This window comes from Leuciscus leuciscus (genome assembly GCF_965113295.1).
Source record: "Leuciscus leuciscus genome assembly, chromosome: 3".
NCBI classification, from domain to species: domain Eukaryota; kingdom Metazoa; phylum Chordata; class Actinopteri; order Cypriniformes; family Leuciscidae; genus Leuciscus; species Leuciscus leuciscus.
Window position 1 is genome coordinate 16,467,763 of NC_138727.1, and position 16,192 is coordinate 16,483,954.

Below are 16,192 nucleotides of genomic sequence, written 5' to 3' on the forward strand. Positions count from 1 at the left end.
ATTAAAAATCAAAGATGGTGCTGCTGTGAAAAAGGTCTATGGAGGATCTTGGACAATGATACTGCTTGTCCCGGTTATATGTCAACGGCCCTGCAGGGGTAGACTAAACATGATGTGTTGATTGACAATGACATAAAACAATATTTTGGAATAAAGTGGAAATGACATCATGGTTTGGAGTCGATGTAGATGGAGGTGAGATGAAGAATCTGAAAATTGTCCAGGGGTAGGCTATGAGGTATAAGACAAGGTCTCACCGTTCTTCCAGAGAACTTCTGCCAGATGGAGATTTTAATTAGAGATTAGTGGACTGTGGGAGACAAACAGGGAAAGGCTAGAGAAGAAAGAGACAAAAAGGCAATTCAGACAAACACATAATGTTTCACACTGCTTGTGTTCTCCAAATTGAAAAGGGAGTTTTTCCACTGCTCGTATAACCAAATATTAGAGTCTGTTTAGTTTCGTTAAGGTTTTTTTTTTTCTCACGCATTTCACTTCTGTAACTTCATTAATCATAGCCTATTCAATGTTTATTTCAAAATGCCTTTGTCTCAGCCAGATTTACTGCTGACTGGCAAGGACTTTTAATTTGAATGAGAAACGTTTGTCATTTCCTGTGCAGGCAGTAATTGAGATATTTAAGAAAATTGTACTAATTTAGGTCAAGGTTGTTTTTTTTTTTTTTTTTAAGACATGGAACTGTAGATGACCAGTGAAATCGTCATTTGTACATTTAAAAAAAAAAAAAATTTTACATCATCTAAGAACCACTTACAAGACTAACGTAGTTTGCTAATAAATTATTAAATAGAGGATGGTCTGCAAGTCTAGTCGAAAAAGGCACACGAATTCCCACAACAAAGCGGTGCGTGATTTTGATCATCTGCTTGGCCAACAACATGATGCTCGTGCAAAAGAGGGATAGAGAGGGGGGGAGTTGGGGTTAGAAAGCAAAATATCACGTGTATTGTTGCACAGAAAGCCATGTTGCTTAACAACTGTGTCAGACTAGAGGGAAAAGTTATCGTCCTTCGCAAGAGAGAACATCCCCCCGCCTTCTGATTGAATATACGTGAGCCCTGTTTTCCACGCCTTTAAAAAACAAGAAGGAAAAAATACGCCAAGAAATACGAGATTTTCACCGGATGGGTGTTTGGTTTCTGCCTCGGAACCTAAGAGAAAAACGACCGCGATGAGCTGATACGTCTGATAAAATGCTTGCTGGAAACAGTATTGTCAGAGGTAGGCTCGTTTGTTTTTTATTGCGCTGAATCAGATGGCAGCATCGTAACATGTCGTTGTCACGCAGATACGAAGTTGCTGCAGAAACGGAGGATGTGTTGTTTTCCTTTGCCATTTTCCCCTTTCCTTTGAACTTAAGTCGAATGCATTCATGTCTGTTTTCATTTGTGTGCTCTTATTGCGTCCTGTGTTGCTTTGTTATTCCATGCAGGTCAGGGCATTGTGATGATATACTGTCTCTGCCAAGAAAAAATATGTTAGCCTTGCATACATTTTGTTGAAAAAGACATATGCACAGAATATATCTCACAGCATGTCTTTATTGTAGATTGCAGTGAACCCTTCCAAATGTTTTTTGTAAACAATACAATGTTATTTTCGGGTATTGGCAACAGGCTTTGTGACACTGAATATAATCAAACATAAATAATGTAGAAAATTCATTTGTTTTCATTTTTTTTTATTCTTTTGCATAAAATTAACTATTTTAATGTTCTATCTGTGATCCTATAGTAAAATAACCTTTCAGCATGTTATGCAGCCCTAAATAGGTTTTTATAAATCATGTTTAAAAATTATTTTATCACATCCCATGAATTCAAAATTAGAGATAGCTGTGCTTGTGTACTACTAAAAGTTGACAAAATGAACCTTTCTCAAATACATTACCATTCAAAAATTTGTGTCAGTAAGATTTCAAATGCACTCCTGTGGGAAAAAATGAAGTCTAAATAAGCCCAAAATAACTAAACGCTAGCTTTTAATTGTCTCAACCACAAATTATTGGTCAGGAAATTAGCAACAAAACAAATGCTGCCTCAGAAAAATGTCAAAGATAAAAAAAATTTTTTGGGGCAGAATAGGGGAAGCTGTGTGTGGAGTGATAAATCACAATGAAGCGTGAGTTGCATGGTGATGTTCCAGAGCTGTGTCTTCAAAAATCCGGTGAGAAATATACTAATAAATGCATCTCTACCACAGTGAAGCATAGAGGAAGAGACTCTGTCATTGTGTGGGGAGCCTTTTTAGCTGCTGGTGAACTGCTTCACTGTGGAAAGTCTTTGAAAAGCTTTGAAGTACAGGATGCAGAAAGGCTTTCTTCCCACATCTAAAGAGAAATGATCAGATGTTATTTTTTTAACAAGACAATGCTTCTGCCCAAGTTGCAAAGACAACCAAGAAGTGGCTTGAGAGCAAGTCCATCAGACTCATGTTTTGGCCTGGTCAGAGTGCAGATTTGAACCCTGTAGTGAATATTTGGCCATTGGTCTTACAGTGAACTCAAATGAACTGGGAGACATTTTTCAAATACTCATGATCCGTTTGAAGCCATCAACACTGAGTGGAACAACACTGACTCCTCTTTCTGTAAAAGCTGTCTGCAAGTCTACCACACGGCTTAAACATTTAGGGGAAAACTTAAGCTGTTCTGGCCTAAGTTACTTTATCTACAGTGTTTGTGCAATTCTTGGTAATTTCTAAAATAGTTAAGACCATTAAAAGACCACTAAATATTTAGCCATTTTTTGCTTGGCCCTTTTTTTTCTCTTCTTTTTTTTTTTTTTTTTTTTGCAGAGGAGTGTACTTGCTGCTCTTTTAAACTTTCTTCATAAAATAAAAATGCACTGTGGTTTCCAACATTGATAATAAGGAAAGTTTTTCTGATGGATCATGTGACACTGAAGACTGGAGTAATGACTGCTGAAAATTCATCTTTGCCATCACTGGACTAAATTACATCTAAAAAATATTAAAATAGAAAAGAGTTATTTAAAATTGTATAAAATGTACTGTATTTTTGATCAAATAAATCCAGTCTTCTATAAAAATTCTATAAAATTTTCTTCGATTAAAAACAGAAAAATATCTTACAGACCCCAAACTTTGGAGCGGCAGTATATACACATTTAAAATCTCTTTCTCTTGGGAACAGACCAAAAATGAGAGTATCCTATAAGCATCCCATAACTGCAAGTAGTAACTTGTAATTCTTGTCTAAATCATTTTTGGTCACACTTTATTTTAAGGTGTCCTTGTTACACTGTAATCATACATTTAAGCACTGAGTAATAACAAGGAACCACGTGTAGGGTTAGGATTTGGTTTGGTTTAGGGTTAGTTTCATGTAATTATGCATAATTTATAGTTATTACTATAGTAACTGCATATAACATATGTAACAATGACACTGTAAAATAAAGTGTTACATAATTTTTTAAGAACATTTAAAAAATCGTCATTGTTCCAACAGGAAATATGTCAATACAAGAAAGCAAACTGTAATTACAATGATATTTATCATTTTAATGAACAAATGCATTTGCCCTGTTTACTCTAAGGTGACCTGCCCAGGTGAGGTGGTTTGTTACTGACAGATATGGAGGTGGGAAGTCTGCCTGTCGAGCTTTGGCGCCTCATCCTGGCATACCTGCCTCTGCCAGATCTGGGTCGATGCTGTCTGGTGTGCAGAGCCTGGCGGGAACTCATTTTGAGCTTGGACAGCACACGTTGGCGGCAGCTCTGTCTAGGATGCCCTGAGTGTCGCCACCCAAATTGGCCCCGTCGCCCCCATCTGCCCCCGGTGTCCTGGAGAGAGGCTCTCCGACAGCATGCTCTTGCCAGCCGAACCTGGACCCAGAACGGCTCGGACCTCCACTCGTCTGCCTGCCTCCACCTTTTCCGCCGGAGGAAAGACCGCAGGGTTTGGCATGTTGGCACAGTGGCAGGGCGCGGGTATGAGACTTTTAGGGGGGCGCTGGCTGCAGCAGGGCCGTACGATAAGGTGGTGCTCCATGCGGGTGTATACGAGGAACAGGTGGAGGTGTCCCTCAAGGTGCCTGTGGAGATTGTTGGAATGGGAAAGTTGGGGGATGTATCGTTGTTGGTGAGCTTTGATCAACAGTGCCCGACGGTGAGACTGTGCAATCTGGTATTCATGCCAGCGTGGTTTTCACCTGTGGTTTATAAGGTGAGCCTTGTTACTTTCACAAGCCCATACATGCAAATTGTTACATTTGTGCTGTGCATATTCATTTACAAAAAGTGACAACAGCTAGTCACACATCCATAAATGGCTGAACACATACTAGACTCTAGTGTGTGGATGTGTGTGTGTGGTTGTGTGGTGGGTGGGATGGGGGGGGGTCATCTTGGTGCCCCTAAAAATCTGATTAACTCGATTGTCAGCAACCAAATTACTTCATCCCTTTAAAGGTAGGGCAGGCAATTTTCTGAGAGGCAAGGAATGGCGGGCTAGCTTTCGAAAGCATAAGATCCCACCCTCCCTTCAGAGTGTTTCCAAAGCCACACCTCCTACAAAACACATGAATGCGTACAGCAGGGAGTAAACAAAAACGTCACAAGAGACAGCGTTAAACTACCTCATGTCTCAAAGCACATAACATTACAATAATAATGAACATAAACAACTTAAAGAGCACTGACCTGTGTCACCTGACTGCTGCAGGTTAATTTAGATGTCGATAGTGTTGCCATTAAAACACATAGATTTGAGTCACGAACCGTTTCGAGTATAACGTCACGGGTTCCATCTTTTCCAAATTACAGTAGTTATGGCGTGAACGCAGCATAAGCTTGTTATGAAACGTGCTGATGACGTGTGATGTCTGCATGAGCAGGGTGCGCAGAGGTATGAAATTATATACGTTGACAGGCAGGTAGGACATCATATACATATACATATAAATACATTTAGAATCACCTTTGTGATTGCTATCAGGAGGATGTGAAGAGATCAACCAGCATAACAAAAAATATTTCTGGAACAAATCTCCTACCCTACCTTTAAACATCAGTGATGGTGTGTCCTTTCTCCATGTTTACTGAAAACAATTTGGAATATAGCTGTATCCAGTGATTCAAAACAATTTCACAGGTCACGTCTCTCTGTCTGTCTGTCTGCCTGTCTGTCTGTCTGTCTGCCATCCAGCCAATAACTTCATCTATCCAACTGTCTATCTAACATTGTTTGTCATCTTTTATCTGAAGGTTGATTAATATTGGTTCCATGTGTCCCTGCCACTCTGTAACAAGCTTTACACAGAAAACATTGTCAGTTTTTCTATAGTGCTATAATTACATATTTTTTCTTTCTTAGACATCTTCTGGACATGTCCAGTTGGACAACTGCAACTTTGAGGGCTGTCAGCTGCATATCCGGGGTCCAGGGACGTGCCAGGCTCGTTTCTGCTCTTTTGCCCAGGGCAGCTCTGCCCATTTTCTGGGAGTAGCCATCAGTTTAATGGACAGTTGTGAATTCTCAGGGGGCGATTCCGCCTCTGTCACTGTGGAAGGTGCTCCGGTCTCTGAACGCAACTGGGCCTTCAAACACCTGGTCGCCTTGGCCAAGACCTTCACCATGATGACTAGTAATGGGTCAACTGAAATATCTAACCAGGGTGGAAAAGACAGCATGGATGCTGGTAGTCATGGAAACACACCCTTGGAAGGAGTAAACACAATGAAGGACTGGAGTAAGCAGGAAGTAGATTGGGAAACAAACTGGGCAAAACAGAAAGGTGGAGATAGTCTCCTTCCAGGCCAGGATGGTACGATGATTGAGGAGGATGGCATGGAAACATCAAGTGAGTCAAGTGAGGAAGATGATGAGCTAGATGGCGAGAAAAGCACAGCCTTAAAGCTTTCATACGACCAGCACGGACTAGCGCATCTCTCCAAAGCGGATATGCCTGATTCTTCTGCTTTTCCTGCACTGTTGAGCCTGTCTGCAGAGCTGCAGAGGGACGCAGAGGCGCGGGAGTTGGTCGCATCAGTTCAAGGCTGCTTGCTGCGCCGCTGTCTGCTGCGGGATGGAAAAGGTGGTGTGCATCTGTGCAATCATGGTCAAGCTCGACTGGAGGCCAATGTGTTCAGGGGGCTGAACTATGCAGTGCGCTGCATCCAGAATGCCAAAGTGTGTAAAACATGTATCTTCATGCCCTTTAAAGCTGAATGAAGTATGTAATTTTGTCAACGTTAAAATTCCTTCTCCAAGTTTATTGTGCAGAGATGACTATAAGTAAGCCTTTAGTTGGCCGATTTCCCTCTTCCAGCATTGTGGCGCAACAGGTTTTATGGTATGGTTGGGTTTAAGGGTGTGTTAAGGTGTAGGGAAGGGTCAACAGTGTAATTGTAGATATAATTACAGAAATTAATTACAGCTTGTAATTAAGTGTTAAAAAAAAAAAAATCTATTACACAGTAGTTGCTTTGTATCAAACGATCAATTGAAATGTTAGCTCATAGTAGTTAAATACACTTAATATAAGAATTTCGTTACTGGACCTTCCGGTGAAAGCGACATACTTCTCTCTGGTCACGTATGCAGGACTTCTCCAATCATTTCATCTTCTTAAACCCCTTCTTGAAGTCCCCGCCCTACATTTATTCTTTTTCTATAATCTGTTACATTTGGATATACGTCACAATCAGAAAAAAAGATCTGTTGCTACTTCCGCACATCTCAAAATCAATATCCATTTTCACACTGTACATTATAATATCATGATGAAGGTCACTTGTAGCATTTAAAACTATAAAAAAAAAATTTAATAAAAAAAAAAAAAAAAAAAATCTATTTAGACAAAATAATATAGAATTGTAAAATCGACCATTTATCGGTTATCGGCCTTAACTTTAAAATAATTATTGGCTGATTGGTGTTGGCCAGAGTTTTAATATAATTAGCTCATTCTTGCTATTTGTGCCTGGATTTGCATAATTAAATAAAGTATGGAATACACTAAATGCCCAGATATTTGCCCTGAGTTACAGTTTGGAGGAGTCAATGCTAGTTGCCAAAAGTCAGAGCCGGTCCGCGGATATTGGGCAGTCGGAGTTGAGAGATTTCACATAATAACACAATAATAATAAGTGTATGATGGGCACAGACTCAGACACAAATTTTTTGCTTCAGACTATGATTCCATCCAGTCGGATGATAAACAACATGTTTGATATTTTGAAATTATTTTAGAACACATCAATTTCATTTGTCATGCATTTTGCAGGCAACGAGGCGCATGTTTATTGCAGTTGTGTAAGTTTGTTGTGTTCGAAAAAGACTTAAAAATCTGGTAGTGTGTGATCCTCGTTTGTGTAGTGTATTCCAGCCTTATCCCGTCCTGCACAGTTCGTTCAACAGATATGAATGTTATCTCAGTTTGTGCAGGTTGTTTGGGCAGCAGCGATCAGAATTCCAATTTTTACTTGGCAGATGTTAAAATGGCAAAAAAAAAGCAAGCACTTAGAACACCCTAGCAACTGCATAGTAATACTCAGCAACCAGTCAAAACACCTTAGTAATGGCATAGCACCTTCCTGACAACTATCCATAACACCCTAGTATCATGTCAGAGCCTTCTGCACAGACAAGCACCAGCTACATTTTCTGAAGAGATTTTTTTCATTCCATTTTATGCTTGCAAGTAGCGCAACAATTACAACCAGCAGATTTAATAATATCTGCGATCATAGAAAATATTTCATGACATTGCACTGTTTCTGATCATCTTCTCTCTTTTATCTTTCTTTCATGTTTTAGTTCTCTTTCACGAATCTCTCTCTCTCTCCTTTTTTCTGTTTAGATGGTGATGTTGCGTAATGAAGTGTGTGGGTGCAAGGCGTCTGGTGTGTTCCTGCGACTCTCTGCTCAAGGTCTCATTGCTGACAACAACATTCACTCCAATGGAGAAGCGGGACTAGACATCCGCAAAGGGGCTAATCCTATCATACTGGTACACATTTCGTTTAGTACACTAAAAAAATTAATTATCTAATTAATATCGTTAATATCTAATATAGTAATATTCTCACTTTAATCATAAATCTAAGCAAATTTAATGAGGTGTATGCTTTAAACATGAAAAACAATGGCATATCTTAATATTTGACATGATTTTGCTTTTAAATAAATTAATATACATTTTATATATATATATATATATATATATATTTAAGTTTTTAAGAAGTGTATTTAAAGGAAAACAAGAAAATTACTGATTTAAAACATTTTGTGTTGTGTAATCAAATTAGAACTAGTGAAGTGGAAAGAAGTCTAGAAGATATTTTGGAATTTCCACTATCCCGTATAATTTTCTATGTATACATATAAACTGTTTTTTTCTTTTCTTTTCTTTCCCTTTCTCTTTTCCTGGCTGCAGTGTAATAGAATCCACAGTGGCTTGCGTTCAGGGATCGTTGTTCTAGGCAACGGGAGAGGTTCCATTCGCAGCAACCAGATCTACGGCAACAAGGAAGCTGGCGTGTATATTCTCTTTAATGGCAATCCTGTTGTCAGGTATGCAGTGCAGGCCTGGGGCCTTGTGTCTTAATGCAATTCAAATTGGATAACAAGAACCATGCGATATATTTGTTTGTTATCATGAAACTAATCAAATTAAATATCTGATTTCTGTTTCCTTCTGTCTTCATGATAGTGGAAATCACATTTTCCAGGGTCTTGCAGCAGGCGTTGCTGTCAATGAGAACGGAAGAGGACTGATCTCTGGTCTGTTTGACTGCAGTACCATTTTCCATTTAATTGTTTATAGGTGCTTCAAGCACTTTAGACCTTTCCATTTTCAAGTGTTTCCTCATGCTCTTGAAATGGCTAAATCAATTTGAACTGCTGCTTTACTATTCTCGTCTCTGATAGAGAATGTTATTAGGCAGAATCAGTGGGGTGGCGCTGATATCCGTCGAGGAGGCGATCCAGTCCTGCGCAATAACTTCATCTGTTATGGCTTCTCGGACGGAGTGGTGGTGGGAGAGAGAGGGAGGGGTCTCATTGAAGGCAACCACATTTACGGTGTGAATATTTCAGCTTTTTGCATTTAAGGCATTTGGCAGATGTTAGCTAGAATTTGTTCATTCTGTTGCAAATATGTGTGTGATAGAAATTAATTTTGTGCGTGATCGAGTGCCATGCAACACAAAAATGTGTGCCCTAACACAAAGGCTGCATCCGAAATCGTATACTTCCCTATAGCAGGCGAAAAACAGTATGTGACAAAAGAATTATGTCTGAATTCACTGTTTCTCATAAAAGAGTAGGCAAAAAGTACCAGGATGACCTACTACTTGGACACTCTACTTTCCCATGAGGCCACAGAAGAGGATTTATGAATGGCATAACTATGAACTATGAATGGCAGTGAAGGGACGCAACTGATGCTAGGAGGTCACATGATGACGACAGCATGGAGAATGCACTGTAGTATGTCCGGATTGCATTCATACTATACACATTCATACTATATAGATTGTACTTTTTTAGTGGTCCTGAACTAATTACTTATTCAAAATAAGTACCTATATGAGAGAGTATGCGATTTCGGATGCAGTCGCAGCCCAAGACCAACTGATTTTAAAAGGATTTTGTTGCAGATTAAGACGAAACAAATCAGAATAAAGATTCTTTTTAGTTTTCTACATCATAAATGACTTGCATTCCTTGGTGTTTTGTAGGCAACAGAGGCTGTGGAGTATGGGTTATGTCATCTAGTTTACCTCAGCTCATTGGAAACCATATTACCCATAACCGCATGTATGGGCTGGCTGTGTTCTGCCGGAAGGACACAGAGTCTGCAGTGAGCCGAGATGGCTATCGCTCTTTACAGGACAGGGAGAGAGTCGTCGGTGTTGGAGAGAGGGACAGAGGAGGGCCGGAGAACTTCAATGAGGAAGGAGAACTGATGGCATGGGAAAGTGATATCGATAGTGAAGATGAGCGCTTTTCCACTCGACGGCCAATCACAGTTGCCCTTGTGGAAAACAACTGCATTAGCCACAATGGAGGTTAGTTGCTGTTAAATATCATGACTCTTTTGCAGCATCTGGGATATTCAAATTACACAGCTACATTTAGAAGTTGTTTTAATTTTGTTGCTAATTGGAACACATGCATTTTTGAATATGCCATGAGTGGTATGTCACTATTCACAAATAAAACGTGGCCGTAATTAAATGAATTATTTATTTGTGGCTATAATATCAGGCTTTTTTGTGCATGTCATTTGCAGGGCTCCATAGATTACCATTTTAAATGTTGTTTAATATTTTAAATGGTCATTTTTCTCTTTTGAGAGAAATTTTGTTTTATTTCAGGGCTGTTAATTTTGTTAAATATGCTGTACACAATTTTTTAATTTTTTAACAAATAATTTGATGATGATGATGACATTTCATTCTGACTTTATGAAGTCTTGTTTAAATCGTAAAATGAATCACATTTATTTTATTCTTTTGACTTTCTACTGAGTTTCTACTTTTGCGACCGCCTTTTTGACGCAATATTCTCTGTAGCTTCTTTGGAATTATATTTTTAATGGAAAGTGTTATTCAAGTAGGCCTATATTAAAATTTTAAAATGTTTCTTTAGGTACTTTATACATAACTCTAATAGTGAATAATTTTTTTGTTAACTTAAGTTTTCAGATAATACTTATATTAAGCCAATTATTTAACTATTATTACAATTATATTGTAAGTTTTTACAATATCATGCTTAATAATCATGCTTCAATGTCTTTAAATATGAAAATATATAGTTGCCTTTATATTTTAGTAATGGGGTCCTTCATAGGTCAAGTCCATTTATTTCATAAGCATTGTTTCAAAGCAGCTTTACAGAAGTTAATATCTTCCTGATGTACTGTCACATTTATCAGATTACAGCTGGACAGTAATATAGTTTACATTTTGCTATAGTATACAAGCAATCAAGCAATTGAGATTTGCTATATAATATTAAAGGTATAGCGGAGGATCTTTCCAAATTTTAGATAAGACCCGCCCTCTCCACTTTTTGAAAAGTTTGATTGATTCACCAGAATGATTGACAATTAGGAGGACCAATAGTATAGGTTACCCACCAGGAAGTAAAACATCCTCCGCTATACCTTTAATATATATATATATATATTGCCCTATGTGAGTGTGCTGTATGTATGTGGATAAAGTTGAACATACTTTATATCTAAATTTATATAAAGATCTGGGCAATAATGTAGTTACATTTTGTAATGAAATAAGAAGTATAGAATATATATATATATATATATATATATATATATATATATATATATATATATATATATATATAAACTTTAGAGCTTATACAGTTTAGAATTTTGTGATGATATAAACAACCATGCAGCTGAGATTTGCTATATAAAATGTACTATATCATCATATCTGGTTGCCCTTTTGCCATCAAAAAGTTCTAAAAACCCCTAGTCAGCTTCACCTGAATATCCCTGTCATACATGTTCAAATAAGATTGACATCTCACTCACTTCTGTGTTCTTCTTCTCTTCTCTGTCTCTCTAGCTGTCGGAGTGTATGTGAAGAGCAGTGAGCCTCTGAACGTGGTGTCCAACATGGTGAACAATAACAGAAGAGCCGGCATGTCTATCATTCAGAGCGCTCAGCTGACACGTTTAGTTGGAAACTGTGTCCTCTGTAATGGCTGGACGGGAGTGGCCGTGGACAGAGAGTGTCGAGTAGAGCTGCGCGGCAATGGGGTTTATGGCAATGGATGTCACGGTGTCTGCTTCCGAGGCGATGGGCTCATTGTGGAAAATGATGTGGTCGGAAATAATGCTGTTGGAATACGAGTGATGGACAATGCAGATGTTAAAGTGAGTTTGCTTCAATCTCTCTGTCACAGGGTTGAGAAGGTAAAAGCATACAGAGGCTGTGTCTGAAACCAATATACAGAGGTAGATGGTGTTTTTGCGTCACAACCGAACAACAGATAATGTTTTTTAATGGCCAATATTGATACTGATTATTTTTGCATAAGTATCCACAAAATTTTCAGAACTGATTTTTAATCGTTGTATTTCTACTTTTTGACAATAATAATAAAACTAAAATAATTATTATACTGCAATAAAAAATGTGGATAGAACTTTTTATATTAATAATAATGTCATGTTTTTAGCATATACACTTTATTGTAGTCTTAATCATTATTTTATTATTATAAATATTTATTTATATCAGTAATATTAATTCATGTATTGTTGTTGTGGTTATTTAAATCATAATTAGCCTTAAAAAGCTCTTGTTATTTCTCAAAAATCTATAACTTTAAAAAAAATTAATTATATTATAATTTTTTAAGTCATCATCTGTCTCTTCCTGACTATTATATCACACAATCCTGAGCGCACAAATTGGTGGTTGGTTGAAAGAACATTGTGTCGGATGGAGCAGTTGAAGGGGGAAACTTATTGCTAAACGTGCATTTCTTTTTTTTTCCTTCATTTTGATAAACTTTTTGTTTTATTGAGAAATAAGCTAATCATTAAATATTGATATGGTTATTACTAAAGCCTACATTCATACAAAAGCATTGGCTGTGTAGAAAATCCTTAGGTTTCTGACACTGCCCATGTACTGTTTGATCTGCATCAGATGCTGACATTTGATATCTGTTCTTCAGGTCTTGCGGAATCGCGTTCAGGCGTTGCGGGGTTATGGGATTTCCATAAAGGAGCGGGTCCGAGGTGTGGTTCAGGAAAACCTGGTTTATCAGGGTCACCCTACGTGTACTAAAACCCCCATACGGACAAACACACAGAACATGGAGTGTGTTGTACTTAACAACTCTCTGCTCAGACCCAGGTAGAACACACACGTACCAGGCACAAAACTCTATAAATGTAGTCTATAAGAAGTAAAAGGCAACATGTCTACAATATATATCATAATATATAGATTTGGAGTGATGCTCCAAAAATGATTGAACAAAACACAGAAACCGAAAGTAATTTTGCTGAAAGTTGAAACTGAAAATAACGTTTATTTCATAATCAGTTAATTAATCAAATTAATTTGATTATCAACTTCAAATAAAAATGTGTATAATATATATCCACAAGCTGTAACTAGTAGTAAAGAGGAAGAGATTATCGGTTCAATTCACCCAATTCGGTTAGTTCACCCAAAAATGAAAATTCTGTTCAACTCATCAATTACTCACCCTCATGCCGTTCCAAATCTATAACACAAATGAAGTTCTTTTGAATAAAATCAGAGAGATTTCTGTCCCTTCATTGACAGCTACACAACTACCACTTTGGCACTTTATGAACAAAAGTTCATAAAAAGATTGTAAAACTAATCCATATGAATTGAGCGGTTTAGTCCAAATTTTCTGAAGAGGCACGATCGCTTTACATGATGAACAGATTGAATTTAGGCTTTTATTCACATATAAACATTCATCAACACACACATCAGTTATGATAAACGGAAGCTCAAGCATGTTCGCTTGACACGCGAAAAACCAATGAGGTTCATTCTCGTGAGTTACACAGCACATTTGAGCTTCCGCAAGAACCAATGAGGTTTGTTCTTGCACGTCAAGCAGGTTCGGTTGAGCTTCTGTTTATGTTCGCTGATCAATGTTTATATGTGAATAATGCCTACATTTAGTCTGTTCATCATATAAAGCGATCAAGTCTCTTCAGAAATTTGGAAAATTCATATGGATTAGTTTTATAATCTCTTAATGAATTTTTTGAAGCGTCAAGTGGTAGTTGCATAGCTGCCAATGGAGAGTACAGAACTGGCTCAGATTTTGTTAAAAAATATCTTCATTTGGTTTGAAGATGAACGAAAGTCTTAGGAGTTTAGAACAACATGAGGGTGAGTAATTTTTGGATGAACTAACCCCTTAAAGACAATTGTTTTGTTCACACATCAACTGAAAATAGCATAGACTAAAATATCTTGGTTCATGGAAATGAAGACAGTCCAGCCCTATTGTGTCTACACGTTTATCTGTTGTAGCTTATCCACATTGTGTGCATGAAATAAGACACTGACACGGTCAAACGCGCCATCGGAGAAACATCAATTAAATGTCACCATTTCGGTCAGTGATTTCGGCCCTCTGTCTCAGCCAAAGCCAAAAAGGAATTAAATGGTTGCTTAAAATTCAGTGCATCACTAATACTATATGGCATACTATATTTGACCTCTACTACTTTTTCTGTTGTAGATCACAAGCCCTTTGGGCCCTGGAAAATCCGCCTCCTCGTCCCCACAATACTAACCCCTCTAGTGTCACCCCTGCCACACTCCCTGCTCACCTTGCCATCACCATGACAAACAGAATCACTGCCTCTGTAGAAAGCGGTTGCCATAACAACGGCAGCATCTTTTGCTCAATTTTATGAGGTACATAATTCCCGGCTTTATAGCTCAATGATGGATCAGATGGAAATTCATAAACATTTTCCCCTCAACATGAAGAACAGAGGAGGTCAAGGCACTACTTCAACATTCTGGGTTGGATGATGAACAATTGGATTAAGCCTCAACCACTTTCACATCCAAATTATCTAAAAGCACTTTTTAATATGATTAATCAATGGTAGCTTGTTTAGTAGTCCGGGAATCAAACTATGATGGTTTAAAGGTTTACCCAAAAATGAAAATTCTGTCATCAATTACATCAATTACAAAAGCTTTCCGTCCCTCCATTGACAGTCTACACAACTACCTCTTTCAAGCCCGTAGAAAGGTAGTAAAGACATCATTAAAGTAATCCATACATAAAGTAAAACATTACTACCTTTCTGGGGCTTGAAAGAGGTAGTTGTGTAGACTGTCAATGGAGGGACGGAAAGCTCTCAAATTTCATCAAAAAGATCTTCATTTGTGTTCCGAAGATCAACGAAAGTCTTGGGCGAACTATCCCTTTAAGACCTGTTTAGTTTAGTTTTTCACTCTCTCGAAATGGAAGTGAAGCTGGTCTGGGATCAGTGTTCATGAGCAACTTACTGGAACACTTGCTGGAGTTTGTATTTTATCCCGTTTCTTAATTCTGTTTGGCTAGCAAATCAGCTGAAACCTGCCGCCCCGTCCAATACAGAATACATTCGTGCCGGAAAGCTTTTTTTTGTTTTTTTTCAGAAACAAAACAGAATTGTTGGAAGCAAATCAAGATAGCAATTTTGTTTTATTTTAAGTAAGGCACATGAATTTCTTTGTCCAGTGAACCTACAGCCTGTTGTTATCATTTCAGCCATTCACACAAAGTCAGGAGGGAGAAAGAGACACAAGAAGTAGAAGAGAGAGACATGTCACGTGGCTTTTCCTCTCTCTTCCCAAAAGACCAGAACCAGTGCTGAAAATAGAAGATAAACAATTTCAGTGCACCTTGGGAATTGTAGTCCTGCTGGCTTCTGCGAAGATTCTTCAATGGACAAAAACAAATATGCACGCACTGAGTACTGCTGCCAAACAAGTGGCAAACTGGCAATATTTAACTCTCCTATTAAAACCCTCTAGTTTATGCACCTGTGTACATTTACTGAAGAGTTTAGTTCTCGAATGACCTGGCAACCCTTGGAGAATTTTTGAGAACTTATCAGAAGACAGACAATTTAAAGATCTTAAATGTGATTTCACAGGCACTGAATCAATATGTCTCTCAATGAATCATTCATTTTGAAATGAATAGCAGTGAAGAATTTTACTAAATATTGGGATATGCAAAAACTGCTGATAGCCGTTTTGCTATTTTGAAGACTGTAAGCAAGATTATCATGTCGCTCCAGCTAAATAGTAGACTCGTATGAAAACTTTTTTGAAACGTTGTGATGTCAGAAACCTTAATAGGTATGAGAATAAAAAGAGACTGATGAATTGTAATTTAAAGGGACAGTCCACTCAAAAATGAAAACTAACACAAAAGAAGATATTTTGAATAATGTTGGTGAGAAAACAGTTTTGTTCCCAATGATCTCCATACTTTAGACTAGAAATACTATGGAAGTCAATAGAAACCCAAACTGTTTAATTACCAACATTATTTTATTTTTAATTGTTCTGTAGCTGAATGTCATACTCTCATGTTGTTCCAAACCTGTGAGCAAATGATGACAGAATTTTCATTTTTGAATGGATTATC

General features: G+C 37.8%; 1 protein-coding gene across 3 annotated transcripts; it reads left to right on the plus strand.

The window, feature by feature from the left end:
- The first annotated feature begins 854 nt into the window (after window positions 1-854).
- fbxo10 (F-box protein 10) lies at window positions 855-16,096 on the plus strand. 3 transcript variants are annotated; one of them, XM_082165880.1, is made up of 12 exons: window positions 855-1,242; window positions 2,101-2,187; window positions 3,582-4,210; window positions 5,360-6,175; window positions 7,848-7,997; window positions 8,424-8,560; window positions 8,700-8,770; window positions 8,918-9,070; window positions 9,730-10,059; window positions 11,593-11,903; window positions 12,713-12,894; window positions 14,276-16,096. In XM_082165880.1, exons 3-12 carry the CDS (start codon window positions 3,620-3,622, stop codon window positions 14,451-14,453), a joined length of 2,919 nt encoding a protein of 972 aa, XP_082022006.1. In that variant the 5' UTR covers window positions 855-1,242; window positions 2,101-2,187; window positions 3,582-3,619; the 3' UTR covers window positions 14,454-16,096. The 3 variants fall into 3 exon arrangements, with proteins under 3 accessions (XP_082022006.1, XP_082022007.1, XP_082022008.1); XM_082165881.1 differs by having other exon boundaries at window positions 2,106-2,187; XM_082165882.1 differs by lacking the exon at window positions 2,101-2,187 and having other exon boundaries at window positions 14,276-14,454; window positions 15,305-16,096.
- Window positions 16,097-16,192: the final 96 nt, after the last annotated feature.

Coding starts and splice junctions, on each gene's coding strand:
- fbxo10 (XM_082165880.1), top strand. CDS start 3,620: ATGGAGGTGGGAAGTCTGCCTGTCGAGCTTTGGCGCCTCATCCTGGCA. Junction 11,904..12,712: donor TGGACAATGCAGATGTTAAA/GTGAGTTTGCTT, acceptor TCTGTTCTTCAG/GTCTTGCGGAATCGCGTTCA. Junction 12,895..14,275: donor AACTCTCTGCTCAGACCCAG/GTAGAACACACA, acceptor TTTCTGTTGTAG/ATCACAAGCCCTTTGGGCCC.